Raw genomic sequence first — 18,198 nt, 5'->3', positions numbered from 1 at the left:
TAATCTAATGGCCAAAGCAGAATGTCAGTTTTATTTAAAGATCAGTTTAATGCAGAACTGTCTAGAGCAGCTCTGCTTTCTGAAAACAAGACATACTTTGGTCATCCTCAGTTTATATTAGTCCTTGTTAAATGCATAAATTGAGTCTCCGGACATACTTTGTATGTTTACATTCCAAATGTTTCCCAGCCATTTCTACTTTCTAACTCAGAAAGAAAAAGACACTTAGTCATACAGTGTTCAAGAATTATAGATATTCTAGACAAGCATAAAAATGGCATTTTACTCAGATCTGAGGAATTTTGTGTGTACTGTATCTCAGAGAAAATGAAATGCAACAGGAGAAGCAACTAGAGATCACCTATGCTTACAGGTTATAGGTACAGCAATTACAATAATTTTTAAGAAACTTTATTATGAAAACTAAATAGCTGGTGAGCTAGTGAAAAAGCAAACTTCTAAAAACAAATCCTAACTGCTCTGCAAGATTATATTTACACAGCATGTGTCTGATTTTACTTTAGATTGGAGAGAACTGATAGATTTATTTATCTTGGTGTCCTCATTGTAATTCAGAGTGAGTACTGTAATACTTTTTAGACCTCACTAAGGGTAACAGTACAGCTGAAAGCCTAACCTAGCGTATATTCATCCCTCTGTGTAGCAAAATCCGATGACCTTAACTTTATCTAAGAAGCTAGCTGACAACTCTTAAGAGCATCACAACACATAAAAGAAAGTACTCACCAGTCATCAGCGTGTAATAATTTGGATAGGAAAGGCTGGGAAAGTCTGGGGTCATGTAATCCACTTTCACTCCCCTGTCCACAATCTCTTTAAAGCCAGGCAAGGACTCCAGTTCATTGTCATTGATGTAATCATAACGAAAGCCATCAATCAGAAACAGTAAAAGCTTTCGACGGGCAAAGGATGAGCTTGCCATAGTGAGAACCAGGAGGAAAGAAAGGGTCATGTGCTTTGCCATGTTGACAGAACTCTCGCCAGAGCACTGTCAGTGCTGCCTGTCCCTTTGCAATGACTCTGGGTGAGGTGTCTGAAGCTGCTTTCAGGGGCTGGACCTTACACTGCTCTCCTCACTTGGCTGGTTTAACTTGCAGGGTTTAAAGGTACAGCACCATTTATTAAAACTGCTTAGCTTGCAAGGTTACAGGTTAATTGCTAAAGTATGATTAACTTTGCTTCCAAGTGTATAGTGTGTGTGGAAGAGAGAGCGTGTTACTTTTGTGTTCAAGAAATGTACTAAGCAATGGAAAAACACAGTGTACAAGAAATTGGAGACTAGGGTGAAATTCCAGGGATCCGTCAGTGTGGGCTTGTTAACATTGCCTTCTGGCCTAACAAATGAAAACAGTAGGAATAATGTAGCATTTGGTTTCCAGTTTCTACGTGTCTATTTCAGCATAAAACTCCATGTTCCACTTGGTTAGCTGTGTCTGTAAAAACCACTGAAATAATGCAAACAACTTAAAAAAAAGAGCCACGTTTTTAAGTAGAAGAACTCTAATGGAGGTTAATAACCTCTTTTTGAGTGTTTTAAAATGATCTCCAGGGACACAGAGGTGTAATTTATTTTCTTGCTATGGCTTTTGGTAGAAAACTGGACTAAGATTATCATAAAAAAACCCATCTTGTTATTTATTTGTATTACCATAGAACCGAGGCGCCCCAGTCTGGGCCAGGACCCCATTGTGCTAGGTGCTGTCCAAGCAGAAAAAAATGACAATCCATGCTCCAAGTCTAAGTCCCTAAATCCCTGCTTACAGTCTAAGTACCCACTTGTGCTATGGTGTTGTAATATTAGACAATCTATTATTAATACAGCCCTTTTGTAAACAAGCAAGTTTTCTGTGGTCTATAACATTGTAAAATATCAATAAATGATTCACAAATTCACACATGAAAAAAAGTGTTAAAATTTTACCCATAAACAACAACCCAGCTTCCTCCTGCCCACCCATTGCCTGAAAATCTATAATCTTCCACAAGAGGATCGATCTCCTTTGAACCTCTGCTGCTACGCCTCTCCAGTTCTCACCTTTTGTGCAGTCCCCTGGTTTGCCTAGTGCGTACCTGTTATGCCCATACAAAGCACACGGGATCTTTATAGAGGAAAGTAAATACACACAGTGTTTATTGAGAATACCACAGTTAGCATATGCTTTTTAGACACACACACACACACACACACACAGTCCTGCAGTGATGTTTATAGTTACCAGTCCAGAGTCTGGATCAATCTAGTGGCCAGCCAGATTGGTCGCAGAGGGGAGCGAGGCTCTATCGGTCGCGATCCGATGCTCCTGGAGTGTGGCAAGACGAACCCAAAGTCCCATGGCAAAGCACCCTCATCTTATAGTCTTTTTTCTCTATTGAAGTCTATGGATTTTGCTGTGTCAGTTTCTGATGTAAACATTCCAATACACCTCGGAGAGGGTCGTCCTGTCCTTTGTTCCGGTTTAATCAGTTGTCCGTAGGGGTGCCAGCCTTCACCTTAGGGTCGTCAATCTGCCCTTCATTATGAATGCGAGTTGATGATTCTTTGATGTTCTTTAAGTCTCTTCACTCCTCCTTCCTTGACTCTGGCTATAACAATGACCTTCACACCTTATCTTTTCCTGATGCATACATTCCTCATTCACACAAACAGATTGAGAATACAAACAATAGTATTTATATGAGCAAAAAAGGCATTGCTAATTAAACCTTGCTAAGTTTTACAATCAATAACCAAGACGATTTACATTGAGACCCAGGCCTTCAAAGTACCTCTAATCTACTTAACATAGACACAATAGAGAATCCTGTCTTTTACTTACTAAACCTTAAAACAAAGAAATGTATATTTAACTAGAGTGCCTACTTTGTAAACCATAGTAGGCATTATAACTTATCCTAAAACAAAAGGGTGACCATGATCAGTCATAAGGATTGTTCTGGTCTATCATTCCTTTCTGCTATTCAAAAAGGGTAGCTAACAGGATGAAATCAAATCAGACATTGATTCTTATGGGTTATTATAAAATCCTACTCCTACTTGAAGACTACCCTTGGTGCCTCACGGAAGACCTGCAAGAACAAAAACATTAGGAGCTGGCTGAAGAAAACCCCCGTGGATACCTCTGCAGGGAGACCTGGCTCCAGAAGGACGGCTCTTCGGGACTTCACATCCAGAAGCAAGAATATCTCAACAGCTTTTCAGGAGGGGGACCCCCGGAGAACCCTGCCCGCTTCTCAGGACCAGGATGCTGATCGCCGCCCCGCCGGGAAGGACGCCACCGCGGGAGCCCCCCCAACGACCCAGGACCAGAAATGCTGAGCGCTGCCCCGCCGGGAAGGATGCCACCGGAGGAGCCCCTGAGACAACCCCGGACCAGAATGCTGATTGCTGCCCCGCTGCTCCAGAGAGGGATGGTCCGGAAGGAACCACCTCCTCAACCCCAGACCCCAAAACTACTTACCACCCGGCTGTCCGGAGGAGGGCTGCTCGAAGGGGAATGCACTTCAGAACCCAAGATCTCGATGCCACACGCTGCCCTTCCAGGCAAAGACAACGTGGCCAGTGAGTCCAGCGCCCCCCGCAAGCTTCTCTACCAGACCCAGAGGAATCACCTGGCAAGTCTGCAGGCACAACAGAGATCTGCCCCACGGAGGGTGAGGCAGGGGAAGAAGACTGCATCTACCTCCAGTACCCGCTCCCTACAGGTCTCCTCCTCTGCCCCTTCTGTCTCCCCGTCCATGGAGTCCAGACCCTCGCGGCCCTCAGCAAACACGGTTGTAAGACCTACAACAAACGGATTGCTTTCCGGTGTAGCCGCTGCAATCTCCCCTTCGAGACCCAAAAGAAATGTAAGTTTCATCAAGCCACGTGCAGGAGACCCCCCACGACCGCGAAAGTGAATCCCACTGACATCCTCCGGGTTCCAACCCTGACCGCCACCAATGATCTGGCTTCAGCACCCCAGCCAGTGTCCCCAGAGTCACAGCAGATAAGGGGGGACCAACCGCCAACTGAGGGAAGCGTAACCCCTGCCTCGAGGACTGACGATGCCATCAAAAGGACCAGTCCCATCTCCAGAATCCCCACGCTGGACCCTGCTGTGAGGGGGACCACCGCCACCTCTCAGGTCAACAACCTCACCAGACACCTCAGCGACCTCATAAAAACCATCTGGCACAACACGGACACGAGACGCTGCAGCGCTCCCCCACATGCCACCCTGCCGTAGGAGCAACTAGCATCATGCCCCAGGCTGCACGGCGAGATCCAGCCAATGGAGGAGCCTCCTGTAGCCCCCAGATCCCACAGCTAGATCCTGCCTCCGGGAGACCCAACACCTCCTCCAAGGTTACCCAAAGAGCCTCTGACCACCAAAAACCCCATGCCCCACCGAGGACCCACCAGCTGGATGCCGCCCGCAGAAGAACCAGAACCATCCCCAGCGCTTCCAAACACGACCGCGCCCCAACAAAGTCCAGCACCGGTGCTTCCAGAACCCCACTCCCTCCCGGAAGATCCAGTGCTGCCTCGGAGACACCGAGAGCTGTCCTCCCCACCACACCAGGACCCCCGCCTCAAGACCCACCTGAACACCGCTCCACGGTCCGAGGGACAACAAGGCCGCAAACCGTCCCCGTAGCACCTGAACCTGCAGAGACAACGCAGCAGGAGGAGCGATGGCCACGAGCGAGGGTCGCCACGCCGTGGCAATCCGCCTGGATGGAGGAGCTGGCAAAAGCTGAGGACTTTGAGAACTTTGACACCCTGATGGACAGACTGACTGCAGAACTGTCTGCGGAAATTACGGCCAGAAGGAGGGAACCCCAGGAAGCCGCACGGGCCACTCGCAGATTCCCTGTGCCGAGCCGTAACAACACCGCCAGACAAGGCAGGAGAGGGGACGTCGGCCGCCACTACGATCCGGCGGCTGCATCCCATATTCAGAAACTATACAGGATGAACCGGACGAAAGCCATGAGGGAGATCCTCGACGGGACCTCCTCCTACTGTGCCATCCAGCCCGAGAGGCTCTACTCCTACTTCAAGGATGTGTTTGATCACGAGGCCCAGACCAACTTGCGACGCCCAGAGTGCCTTTCCCCGCTACCCCGGATCGACCTCACGGAGGACTTGGAGCGAGATTTTTCCCCGCAGGAGGTGCAGGCGAGGCTGTCGAGGACCAAAAACACTTCCCCTGGAAAAGATGGCATCCTCTACCCCCTGCTGAAGAAGCGAGACCCTGTCTGCTTGTGCTCACTGCCATCTTCAACAAATGCAAGCAGTTCCATCGCGTTCCCCGCTCCTGGAAAAAGTCCATGACCATGCTCATCCACAAAAAAGGCGACCGAGACGACCCCGGCAACTGGAAGCCCATCTCCCTCTGCTCCACCATCTACAAGCTGTATGCCAGCTGCCTCGCGGCAAGGATCACAGACTGGTCAGTGTGCGGGGGCGCCGTCAGCTCAGTGCAGAAGGGTTTCATGTCCTGCGAGGGATACTACGAGCACAACTTCCTCCTTCAGATGGCCATCCAGGAGGCCAGGAGGTCCAAGAGGCAGTGCGCAGTAGCATGGCTTGACCTGACCAACGCCTTTGGATCCATACCCCACCGTCACATCTTTGCCACCCTGGGAGAGTTCGGGATGCCAGAAACCTTCATCCAGATCCTCCGGGATCTCTACAAGGACTGCACCACCACCATCCGCGCCACGGACGGAGAGACGGATGCCATCCCCATCCGCCGCGGCGTGAAACAAGGATGCCCCCTTAGCCCCATCATCTTCAACCTGGCCATGGAACCGCTCATCCGAGCCATCTTCAGCGGCCCGACCAGCTTCGACCTGCATGGCAAGAAACTCAGCATTCTGGCCTACGCGGACGATCTGGTCCTGACTGCGGACGACCCAGAGAGCCTCCAAGGTATGCTAGATGCCACCAGCTGAGCTACTGACTGGATGGGGCTCCGCTTCAATGCGAAGAAGTGCGCAACTCTGCACATTGACGGCAGCAAAAGGGACTCGATGCAGACAACGGGGTTCCAAATCCAGGGTGAGTCCATCATCCCCCTGGCAGAGGGGCAGGCACACCAGCACCTGGGCATGCCAACAGGGTTCCGTGTCCGGCAGACACCTGAAGACACCATCCAGGAGATCTTGCAGGTCGCCGCCAAGATTGATGCCTCCCTGCTGGCCCTGTGGCAGAAGATAAATGCCCTGAACGCCTTCCTGATCCCACGCATCTCGTTCACCCTAAGGGGATCCGCCGTGGCAAAGGTGCCCCTCAACAAGGCAGACAAGATCATCCGGAAGCTAGTGAAGAAGTGGCTGTTCCTTCCCCAGAGAGTCAGCAACGAGCTGGTCTACATTGCCCACAGGCACGGCGGCGCCAATGTCCCCCACATGGGTGACCTGTGCGATGTCGCAGTGATCACCCACGCCTTCCGCCTGCTGACATGTCCCGACGCCACGGTGAGGAACATTGCAGCGAATGCCCTGCGTGATGCGACAGAGAAGCGGATTGGCAGAGCCCTCTCGAACCAAGACATCGCCACCTTCCTGAGCGGCTCCCTGGATGGGGAATTCAGACGGGACAGGCGCGACATTGCTTCACTGTGGTCCCGCACTCGCAACGCCACGCATCGCCTGGGGAAGCGCATCAGCTGCCGCTGGGAGTGGTGTGAGGAGCGCCAGGAGCTGGGAATCTGGGTGCCACAGATCAGGTCCGACGACAACACCGTCATTACCCCGACAGCCAGGGGCTTGCTGGAGTGGACTCTGAAGGCCGCCATCCGCTCGCTGTACATGGAAACCCTGACGCGTAAACTGGACCAGGGTAAAGCCTTTGAGTTGACCAGCAAGTGGGATGCCAGCAACCACTTCCTCGCCGGGGGCGGCTTCACCCGTTTCGCCGACTGGTGGTTCATCCACCGTGCCCGGCTCAACTGCGTCCCGCTCAACGGAGCCGTCCGCCACAGGAACCGAGACAAGTGTTGCAGGAAGTGCGGCTACCCCAACAAGACCCTGCCCCACGTCCTGTGCAGCTGCAAACCCCACTCCAGAGCCTGGCAGCTGAGCCACAACGCTATCCAGAACTGCCTGGTGAAAGCCATCGCGCCACGCCTGGGGGAGATCTCCGTGAACTGCACCATCGCCGGTACTGACAGCCAGCTACGACCTGACGTGGTTGTCACCAACGAGGCCCAGAAAAAGATCATCCTCGTCGACGTCATGGTCTCCTTTGAGAACAGGACCCCGGCATTTCGCGAAGCCCGAGCCCGTAAGCTGGAAAAGTACGCCCCCCTGGCTGACACCCTGAGAGCGAAGGGCTCTGAGGTGCAGATGGACGCCCTGATTGTTGGAGCCCTGGGCGCCTGGGACCCCTGCAATGAGCATGTGCTGCGGACCTGCGGGATTGGTCGACGCTATGCACGTCTCATGCGGCGCCTCATGGTCTCAGATGCCATCCGATGGTCCAGGAACATCTACATCGAGCACATCACCGGTCACCGACAGTACCAGGGGGCGTGAGCCAGAATGACATCGTTCTCCCACTACGAGAAAGGAACCAACTGACCTTCTCCGTTGGATCATATGAACTGGAACCATAAACTCCCTGAACATTAAATCTCACCAAATGAGGGTCAATCCATCCTCATCATCATATCCACTCATTATAATCCACACTCGAACATAGCCACTTTATGAACTTTATACCCTCATATCTCAATGTCTGTACTTTGACCCATCAACCTTTTACCCCCAATCGGGGATATTGCAGATTATGTATTCCTCATGCCACTTTATCTTAAACCAAACTTTGCACCCTGTATAGTCTGTATGTTATTCCCTGATAACCAGAAACTTCTATGCTCAAACTCTGTTCACTATTTTTTTTAACATCATCTTAATAAAATTAGGGGGAGCAGAGAGGAACTAGCAGAAAGAGCTGAATCCTACCTATAATTGTGTTAGGCCCAGAGCTCAAAGGCTTAGGCCTGGTCTACACTACAAAGTTAGTTTGACGCAAGGCAACTTTTGTCAACCTAGTTGTGCATGTGTCTACACTTAAATTTGTCTCCCACTGAGGTAAGTGCCCCGTTACACTGTAACACCACCTCCCTGAGAGGCATAGAGTCATGGTCAATATACTTAGGTTGAGCGTATAGACACTGCGATAGTTATGCTGACCCTAATTGACCTTCAGCAGCTGTCCCATGATGCCCCACACTAATGACTCTGGTCACCATTATGAACTCCACTGCCCAGGGGTCACAGAGCCTGGAAGCTCCCCTCCCCTTTAAAGCCCTGCAAATTTTTGAAATTCCTTTTCCTGATTTCCTGGCTTAGCGAGCACACCTACCAACTCTCCATTGTTGAATGTGACTGACTAGCTGATCATAATGGCTACACACTCCAAATGCGCTCCTACCTATGCCTGGAGTAGACAGGAGATATTGGATCTCCCGAGTCCTGGGCCTGCAGGGAGAAAAGGCTGTGCAGGCACAGCTCCAAACCAGCCATAGAAACATCAATGTCTATGAGCAGATAGCTTGGAGGATACAGGAGAAGGGCTACGAAAGGAACCAGTAGTAGTGTCGTGTGAAAGCCAAGCAGCTGTGGCAGGCATACCAGAAGGCCAGAGAGGCCAACAATTGATCCAGTGCTCAGCCTCAGACCTGCCGCTTTTACAAAGGGCTGTATACCATACTGGGCAGAGATCCTACCACCACTCACCACAGCACTATGGATACATCCAAGGAGCCTGAGTCACAAGTTCCTGCTGTGAACAGCCAGGAGGAGGAGTAGTATGGGGGACAAGTGACCAGGGGAATCCAGCTGCACAGTGAGCCAGGACCTGTTTTTGACTCCACCGCAGTCCAGCAAGGATGAGCCCAATGCAGGTGAAGGAACCTCAGGTAAGTGTGTTCATACATATTCAATTATAGGGAAGGCCTCCCCCCCCCCCCCCCGGAGTAGGTGTCTAGGGAGGGCTGCCTTATTTCTTCCTCCACAGTAGGACACTTTCTCATGCCAACTTCAGCAGGCACCATTGCAATACATACAGCATACACATCTTTGTTACACTCAGGAGTGAGATATCAGCTAAAATCATCACCATCTGTGGAAAATAGTGCCAGTATTCAGTGCCATTGCACTATACTACTAGAATTGTGCAACCCCAACCCCCAGCAGGCCATACTCACTGTGGCTAGTGCTGTGACTGGTGCCCTGTACAAGCAATCCCAAGCAGAAGTGAGAATGTAGTACTTAAAATTTTAGGGGAGCAAGGGACATGAGTTCAGCATCTTAGGTTTCACCTTACGTAGTGAATATGCTGACAATGGTACTACCACTGTGTGTTTTATCTTCAGCTGCTGCATTGCGGCCTTGAGGGTCTCCCTCTCCATGCTTGCAGAATGCCTGAGCCAGATAAGGAGGAGAAAGAAGAAGGCTCAAGATAACACGTTCAATGAGATCCTATGAGCCAGTGCTGCATCAGACTGAGAGCACAGGGCCAGGAGAATGAACATTGCGAACAGCCTGGAGAGCGAAAGAGCGGAGAGGAGAAAGGCCCAGGAGTCCCAGCAGGAAAGGAAGAGGGAGATGCACCAGGACATAATGAGGCTTGTCAGGTAGCAAACACAGATGCTGCAGGCTCTGGTAAACCTTTAGGTTCAACAATCCAGGGATCTGCCTATTCAGAACGCAGTATCAGGATCTCCCTATACCCCCCACTCTCAACAGTCCACATGGCCTCAGGGGTTGCTGCACTACCCTGACCATTCTATCCTGAGGGACATTAAAGACAATCCCAGCTTCACTTACACTATCCTGTGAAAGCCACTGGTAGCAATCTGGTGTCGCAAGTTTCCACAGTGTGATTGCTATTCACTTCTCTACTGTCAGCACAGCTCTCATTTTGGTGTCCCTATACTGGAGGGCTGGGGCAAGCTCAGTGCATACATCCAGGAATGTTGCCTTGTGCATCCAAAAGTTCTGCAGCCATTGCTTGTCATCCCAAACCCACATCACAATGCAATCCCCTGAGGTCAGTGCTTGTTTCTCAGGCACAGAAGTGGTGCTCCACCATGTGCAGCTGCTCCGTGAATGCCACCAACAACCTTGAATTAATTCTCACTATGTCCCACAGCAATCTGTCCTCCAAGGAATTGTTATGTTCCCCATTCATTGGGTGGTTCTTGTGGCTCTGCAAATACTCCAGAATTGTGCGCCCTGTGCTTGCAACACTCAGGACAATAGTGCAGAGGTATGCAGGTTCCATACTTCTGTCCAAGATGGTGGACAGTGAGGGGGGCCAGGTGGGTATGTATGTGGGATTTTGGGGGAAGAAAGGCACGAAAATTATGGGATACAGATAACATTATGGGATTGAGACAGCTGCAAACTGGGAAGTTGATCCCATGCTCCCAGTCACTCCTGAGCATCTTGTTTCAACCCTATTGTGGATTGCCAAACCTTCCCAAAAGACTGTGCGCTGCATGGAGATGAGTTGCACACTGGGATACCTACCCATAGTGCACTGCACTTGGCATCAATACAAGCACTCCTGGTGAGTACGCGTACCACCAACACAAGGAGCTAAGTATGCATTCACACAAGTGATGTGCTAACTGCGGCAGCTGTTTGCCAACGTAACTTAAGTCGACATAAGTTTGTAGTGTAGACATGGCCTGAGAAGGATGGAACTCTACTACCTCTATAGGGGACGTTGGGAACACAGGCAAGGGTCTTTTTCCCTCTGTGGAGGGCTGGAAATCACTTGAGGGATGGGTGGACCGTCTTGCATCATTGTGAGCCTGACTCCAACAGGGGCCAAAATCATATTACTCATGGTGAAATCATAAGAATTGGCAATGCTGTGAGCTGGACTGGTGGCAATGGTGGTGCAGATCTGACTTCACACCAGCTGTGACAAGAGCTGATGTCATAAAACTGGACATAGGTAGTTGCACAGCAGAGCAGAGCCTGGTACTTCAGACTTCTCAGAACTGGAGCAGACTGGAGGAGAAGAGACACACCTCTGATTACCCCAAAGTCTAAGTGGCCCCCTGCAACAAAGTGCAATTAGGAAGCTGATTGAGGTAATCAGATAACCGGGCTGGGTGGGATAAAATACTAATTAGCCCATCAGCCCAAATCAGATAATGAGGCACAGGAAGGAAGCTCCAAGGAGGATAGGGGGAGGGAGCTGGGAACAGGGCTAACTGAGTCCAGTCACACAGAGACCCAAAAGCACAGAAGATATTGTAACTAGACTGTTGCATGGGGGCTACAGTGGTATTGGGGGAGGGAACTCAAAGTAAATGGCACTTGAATGCACAACTAGTGGAGTCTGCGCAGTTTTTGTGGAGCAATAAGACAGGAGTGAAGGTGCACCCTGGTACACATGAGGGCTTGTCCTGGAGCATGATTTCCCCCATCTGTGGTGACAGAGGACCAGACAGGAGAAGCTGGAGCGAGGATTCAGTATTTGGGCAATGGCACAGACTCTGCAATGGTTGGTGGAACAACAAAAAGAGATGCAGAAGACCATGCGTTCGTTCCAGGAATCCCATCAGATGGAATGACAGTCCCTCCTTGCATGGCAGGCCAAGCATCAGAAGAGCCTGCAAAAGTTCATAAGAGAACAGGCACAGATGAAGCAGCAACTGATACAGGGTCTGGTAAGTCCTGCAACAGGGAATAGCAGTAGGACACAGAGGCTGAGTCTGTGTCAGATGGGCTCAGCCGATGACCCCGATGTATTTTTACTAACTTTTGCGAGGGTAGCAATGGGAGTCAGATGGGATAAGGTATCATGGACCCTCCGAATGGCACCCTATGTCTCAGGGGAAGCCTACATGGCCTGAGTGAAGAACAGGCCAAGGACTACTATGGGATAAAGGTGGCCATTTGGACAGGATCGACTTTTCAGTCGAAAAATACAGACAGAAGTTTTGGGCTACTAGATGAACGGGGGTGTGCAACCTAGGGCGTTTGCGCAAAACTTAACAGACTGGGCAACTCGCTGGCTAAGGATAGACACCCGAAATGCAGGGGAAATAATAGATATGATAATACTGGAGCAATTTTTCCAGAAGCCCCCTGAAAGTGCACGTGTTTGGGTCCTGAGGCACCAAGCAACGACCCTAAAGGAAGCTATCGAGGTTTGAGGAGTTTGTGGATGCAGACTTTCCCAGGAAAGAATTCCAGCTGCTTCAGGGACCAGACTTTGGGAATAAGGGAAGCAATTTTGACACACCCATGACAAATGAAAAGAAAAAGGAGACGAGGGGAACTCCTTCAGGGAACCAGGGAGTAATTTGCAATTGGTATGGGCGGCCAGGGCATATAAAGCCAGACTGCCCTATAAGGGAAGGTGGTCTCACAGAATTTTGTGGATAGACTAAAACTATCAGAGACAGGCAGGAAAAGAAAACACCTCTATCCCTGTAAATGTGGGGAGGAGGCATCAGAAGGAACTGGTGAGCACTGGTTCAAAATGCACACTGGTCTGGAGGTATTTGCTGCGCAGCCCCATTGGATGCTGCGGGTGGGATCTGTAAACTAGAATGTATTCACGGTGAGAAGAGACTTCCCAATGGCAGAAATACTCCTAGAGCAGTGGTTCTCAACCTGCGGCTCACGGGCCACTTGCAGCCCAATCAGCACAGAGCTGCGGCCCATATGTCATCCTCAGGGCCATAAAGGTAGTATTGGATGGAGCCCACATAACTCATTGGGCCGCAAATGTGGCCCACAATGGTAAATAGGTTGAGACCCACTGTCCTAGCGGTTAAAGGGAGGTTTAAGTGGAAGTGGGTAGGGGTAGGGCATGGACTGTTATAGGGACATCCTGTTATAGGGACAGTCTGGAGACCCTTCTCTTATAAAAGAAAATTGTGGGTACAGAGACCCCCATGGCATGAAGCAAAATTAACAAGAAATGGAGCAAATGGACTTGCCATTGAAAAACCAGAGAACCTGATACACAAGGACACAAGCCAGGAGGAAAATGGGACCTCCCTAGGAAAGGGAAGGGAGGAAAAAGACAGCTTAGAATGAGAGGTGGAGGTAAATGGTACCTCTAGCTTGCTGTTGGAAATCAGACAGTTCCAGGGAACCTCACCACCAGAACAGTGGGAGGAGGAATCCCAGCACCAGTCCATGGGGTTGGGGGAGCTTGAGCCCCTAGTGGAGGAGGAAAAGGAGGCACAGCAACAAGCCCTACCCCACGCTGAAGAAGGAGAGGGTAAAAAAGTGAGGAATAGGCTGCCCGTGGTGTGCGGGCCTCTGGGCAGAAACAGAGTTATGGGTGGCAACCCCCACCCATGAAGTGTGACTTCTGAGGGTGGAAGATGGAAAACCAGCCTGGGGGCAAACATACACTGAAGGAGTCCAGCACCTCCTCTGAAGAGGGCTAAGGGGCTGTTTAATTGCAGTGTAGATGCTCAGGCTGGAGCCTGGGGTCTAGGACCCTGCAAGGTGGGAGGGTCCCAAAGCATGGACTGCAGCCTGAGCTGGAATGTCTACACCGCTATTAAACATCCCCTTAGCCTAAGCCCTGCAAGCCCAAGTCAGTTGCCACAGGCCAGCTGCGGGTGTCTAATTACAGTACTGACATATGCACAGAGGCCTCAGGGAACAGCGGCCTCTGCTCCCCCTCAGGTCCTGAGGAGAGGGACAAAAATACAGAAGATATTGTAAATAGACTGTTTCACTGGGGCTGTAGTGGTACTGGGGGAGGGAACTCAAAATAAATGGCACTGTGAATGCACAATTAGTGGAGTCTGCACAGTTTCTGTGGAGCAAGAAGACAGGCATGAAGGAGCACCCTGTTATATCCCCTGAGTGGGTTTTAGGTGGGTGAGGGATTGCTTTGTGACTATGAGTTCTGGGCCTCCAGAAGCTGGACAGTTAATACTTGGAACTGGGGAGTTGACTGCACTCCTGCCACATGGATGGCTCATTTTGCAGGTATTAAGATCCAGGTATTTGATCCCCATTGCTGACCACCCATACCGGACTGTTAGCATTTCAAGCGGTGGCCATACAGGGAAGCCCATGAAGCTCCAGATGCACTTCCCTGAGGGGGAAGAATGCAAGCCATCCCTTGATGCCTGCTCAGCGTGGCACTCTGTCCCCCTCTAGTGGCCAACTAGAAATGGAGGAGCTTGCTGCAGTCTTGGCTAAGCGACCTGGGTGTTTTAGCTCAGACAGTAGATGTTCAGGTATTGAGCCCCATGGCTGACAACCCACCCAGAGGTGTCAGTATGACATGTATGATTCTATGTGAATGTGCAGTTAAGCGTAAACAATATCCAGAATGCGATACAATCAGATATATAGGACATGCAGTGGGAAGTTTCTGAAATACTGAAGCAGTGCAAATCACTAGATCAGAATGACCATCTGTGCATTTTACATCCCTCAGGACTTGATTCTCCACTTTTTTGCTCTGGTTAGTCATTTACATCTGTGCAAAGTGAGGGTAAAATGCTTGCTTTCTGATTTGCATTTTACACCTCTTTGCACTCACTTTTCAATGCTGTAATGACTACATAAGGTGTAAGTAAGTAAAAGCAGCAGTTCATAAGTTGTGGCTTCCAGTGCTACTACAGACTTATCAATAACTCAGTCCTAAGAGTAGGGTGACCAGATGTCCCGATTTTATAGGGACAGTCCCGATTTTGGGGTCTTTTTCCGATATAGGTTCCTATTACCCCCACCCCCTGCCCCAATTTTTCACACTTGCTGTCTGGCCACTCTACCTAAGAGGCAGAAAGGGGGTTCTTGCTAGTGGGAAGAAACCTCCAAGTGTTCTTCCATAATTCTGCATTGAAGAGTTATCTGGGAGCTCAGTGAGATTGGGATTTCTATTGGGGAGATGGGGGGGGGAAAGGAGAGGAAATGTGAGGCATGAGTTCAGATTAGATGGAAGAGAGAGAGGGGGGAGGAGAGGAACCACAGAAAGGTTTGAGGCAATTATGGGGAAACTGAGTGGGCTCACACATGCAGTAAAGCACATCTGCTAAGCTGCGAGTTCAGAAAGAAGGAGGTTTTATACAAATGATTCAATGCCCTGATTTGTGTACTCAACAAATATGCATTGTCTCATTTACACATATTCCCCTCAGTCAAGTCCTTCAATCCCTGGCACTTCCTCCCTGTCAAACCATTATGTTCTCCTTGGCAAACCTATCATTTCTGCACCAGAATCTCCCTTCCAAACTCCCCCATCCTTGGCTTCCCCCTCAAGTTCCTCACATGTGCCACTCCTTCTGTCTCTGGTTCCCCAACCTCTTCAAATACACTCCCCTTGCCTCACTTCCTCTTTCTGACTTTCCCATGCCCTATATTGTCCCCCACTCTGCCTTGCTCCCCCTCTTGAATTACTCCCATAGCCCTGGTTTAGTTTCCTCTGTACCAACCCCCATCTCTAGTTCCTATGCTGACTGCTGACCCTCCCAGTTAAATCATCTCCCCACCCCGACCTTAGAGCATGGTACTCAAGACACCCAAAGACACAGAGACCTGGCGACAGCAATATCGATCTGCCCAGTGTTGCTCCCACTGTGCCAGGTTGGGGTCTATGCTCTAGGTGGGGTCTCCATGGTTACAGTCCTCCCATGGCAGGATCTCTCTAGTTCCACTCTCTATCTGGAGGAGAGCCAGAATGAAGACACTCCCTACAGCGCTTCTGCCCCAGCTCTGCAGCTCTCAGGAGAATGAAGCAGTGCTGGGGAACCCATCAAAGTGTGCCCAAAACAGGGAGAGACTTCACAGGTCTGTGGTAAAGGGGGATGCCAGTGAAAGGGGTATTGCCAACCTCAAATGTTCAAAAATCATGAGATTTTTCAAAAAAGATGTTGGTTTTAAGTTGCCTTCTGGTTTTTGAGCCTCTAGGGTGCACATGCTTCACATTTTCAAGTTTTTTTTCTTTGCAACCCTGAGGGCTAGAAACTTCTTCTTTTCTTTTTTTTAAGTGATAACTGAGATTCTTATAAAATACCACAATTTCAGCAGCTGGGGCTTTAAGAAAGACACTAACAATCATGAGGCATGTGAAAAAATCACAAGAGTTGGCAACACTGGAAACTGGCAGTGCCTTGTTGAGGGTTCCCACAGGTGCAAAGCTGCTGTTGGGGTTTCCAGGGAAAGGGAATGGAGCAGTGTAATTAAGCTGACAGACAGCATGGTGGACTGTAGGGTATTGGATTCCCTTTACCCCACTGAGTGGCTGAAACCCAGCTGTCAACCACATCTGTGGAGCTCCTTATTGTTTTTAGAACCCACTGGGGACTCTCTGCTCACATGTCTATATGACTCTTTATCCAGCTAATAAAACAATTACATCTCACTCTGACCTGCCAGGTTTTCACTACCAAAAATCTAAATTAGCAGCCATCTGTAGCTAACTCTATCACTGTTGGGTCAGATAAGCTGATAGCTCTATGGAACTAGTGCCCACAGAGAGCATTTTAATGGGTGTATTAATCATTTTACAATATGTAACAGATGGTATGTGACTGATTTGAAGTTGCCTGCAATAATTTATGAATACTGCATCTTGACCAGGTTATTCTGATGTTTACTGTATGTGTATATTGAGGTCATTCAATAGGATTGTCAGGACAGCACCCAGGAAGGATCCAAATATATACGTTTCAGAAACCACTTGAGAGACAATCCAAGAGCCATTCACTTTGATGGCCTGCGTTGGCCCCCCTGCTGGGGGGGGGAGGACATCAAAGGGAACTGTAGCAAGATTTAAACCAGTGGTCCCCAAACTTTTCATGGTCACACATACCCTTACCCCTGTCTCTGCCCCGGGGCCAGGAACAGGGCCATGGCTCTGGTGGGTGGGACGCAGACGGGTAAAGGGACCAAGGCTGGGCTGCAGCTGGGGGTGGTCTGGGGCCGGGAGAGGAGCTGCAGCTGGGGGCTGAGGGCAGGGCTGGGAGCAGAACCTTCAGCCAGGCTGCGGTCGGGGGCCAAGGCTGGGGGCAAGACTGGGGCTGGGGCCAGGAGTAGAGCCGTGGCTGGGAGCCAGGACAGGGCCGGAGCAGTGTTGGGGGTGGAGCAGGGCTGGGTAGCGCTCCTGCCCCATCCTCCTACCACACCCCTCCGAATGTTCCTGTGTGCCCCCCCTAGGAGATGCCCCCCACAGTTTGGGGACATCTGATTTAAAGTCTCTCTCTCTTTCTCTCTCGTGAGGGACGGGTTTTTGTGCTAAGGAGATGCTAGAGCATGTTGTGTGGGGATCTGGGGAGAAGCTAGCTCTATTTAGGTCCCCATCAGGAGCATGATTAAACTTTAGATAAGATATATATATATCTTTTGGTGTATTGGGATTGTTTTCTCTGAAAATGATTTGTTCCTATGGTTAAATAAATAATACTTTGGTTTAAGAAGGCTGTCATGGGTCACTGTAATCCACTGATCACAGACTCCCAAAGAGAAGAACCACAAGGTACCAAACCCAGTTGGACCTGCTGGGTAAGCACACTTGATACACAGGGTACTGTAGCCCAGGCACCTGTCTAAAGAATGGGAGAATCATGAGATTCCACTGCAGTAGAGAAGTCAACGGTACAGCTGGCCCTGTAAGTGTGACACTATACAATATTAAATTGTATTTCTGCAGACAATTCCTCTGAAGAGTGGGATTGGTGCCAAGCAGTCTAGCTTGGCAGAGACAGAATTTGGCACTAGATTTCATCCCTGCCAAGCAATGCTGAGTTGTTTGGGTCACATTCATTTGTAAACACACTGTCTGCGTGAAGCCCCCAGATGGCATGGGAAACTCTAGCATACAATAGTATGATACAAACTCTATTATTGCTACCAGAGCCTTGAGTTGGAATCTGTTGTCAGTAATTTTTTCAGTCTGGAAGTGAGATTTTTTTTTTTAAGAAACCACAGGAAGGGGTAGAAAATAATCATGAAATATCTCACCTCAATATTCTACACCATATGGTACCCCACAGACCATAGAAGCCCTAAAATTTATCTTGGATCTGACTTCCATGATTTAGAGTGCCCCAAGAAATCATAGTATCGTAGGACTGGAAGGGACCTCAAGAGGTCATCTAGTCCAGTCCCCTGCACTCATGGCAGGACTAAGTATTATCTAGACCATCCCTGACAGGTATTTGTTTAACTTGCTCTTAAAAATTT

At 49.7% G+C, this 18,198-nt stretch overlaps 1 protein-coding gene across 2 annotated transcripts in view; it reads right to left on the bottom strand.

Annotated features, from left to right (window-relative positions):
* ENPP6 (ectonucleotide pyrophosphatase/phosphodiesterase 6) overlaps positions 1-18,198 on the bottom strand; it is a 90,717-nt gene that overhangs the window by 63,870 nt on the left and 8,649 nt on the right. The window contains exon 1 of one of the 2 annotated variants that reach the window (XM_054029000.1): positions 748-1,022. The exons of the other annotated variant lie outside the window; for it this stretch is intronic. Within the exon in view, the coding sequence (XP_053884975.1) occupies positions 748-985 (238 nt within the window). The 5' untranslated portion in view covers positions 986-1,022. Of the gene's footprint in view, positions 1-747; positions 1,023-18,198 lie in introns of those variants that run through there. 2 annotated transcript variants of the gene reach the window in all.

Source organism: Malaclemys terrapin, chromosome 5 (assembly GCF_027887155.1).
Source record: "Malaclemys terrapin pileata isolate rMalTer1 chromosome 5, rMalTer1.hap1, whole genome shotgun sequence".
NCBI classification, from domain to species: Eukaryota; Metazoa; Chordata; order Testudines; family Emydidae; genus Malaclemys; species Malaclemys terrapin.
This window is presented reverse-complemented; position numbering and strand designations above follow the sequence as displayed.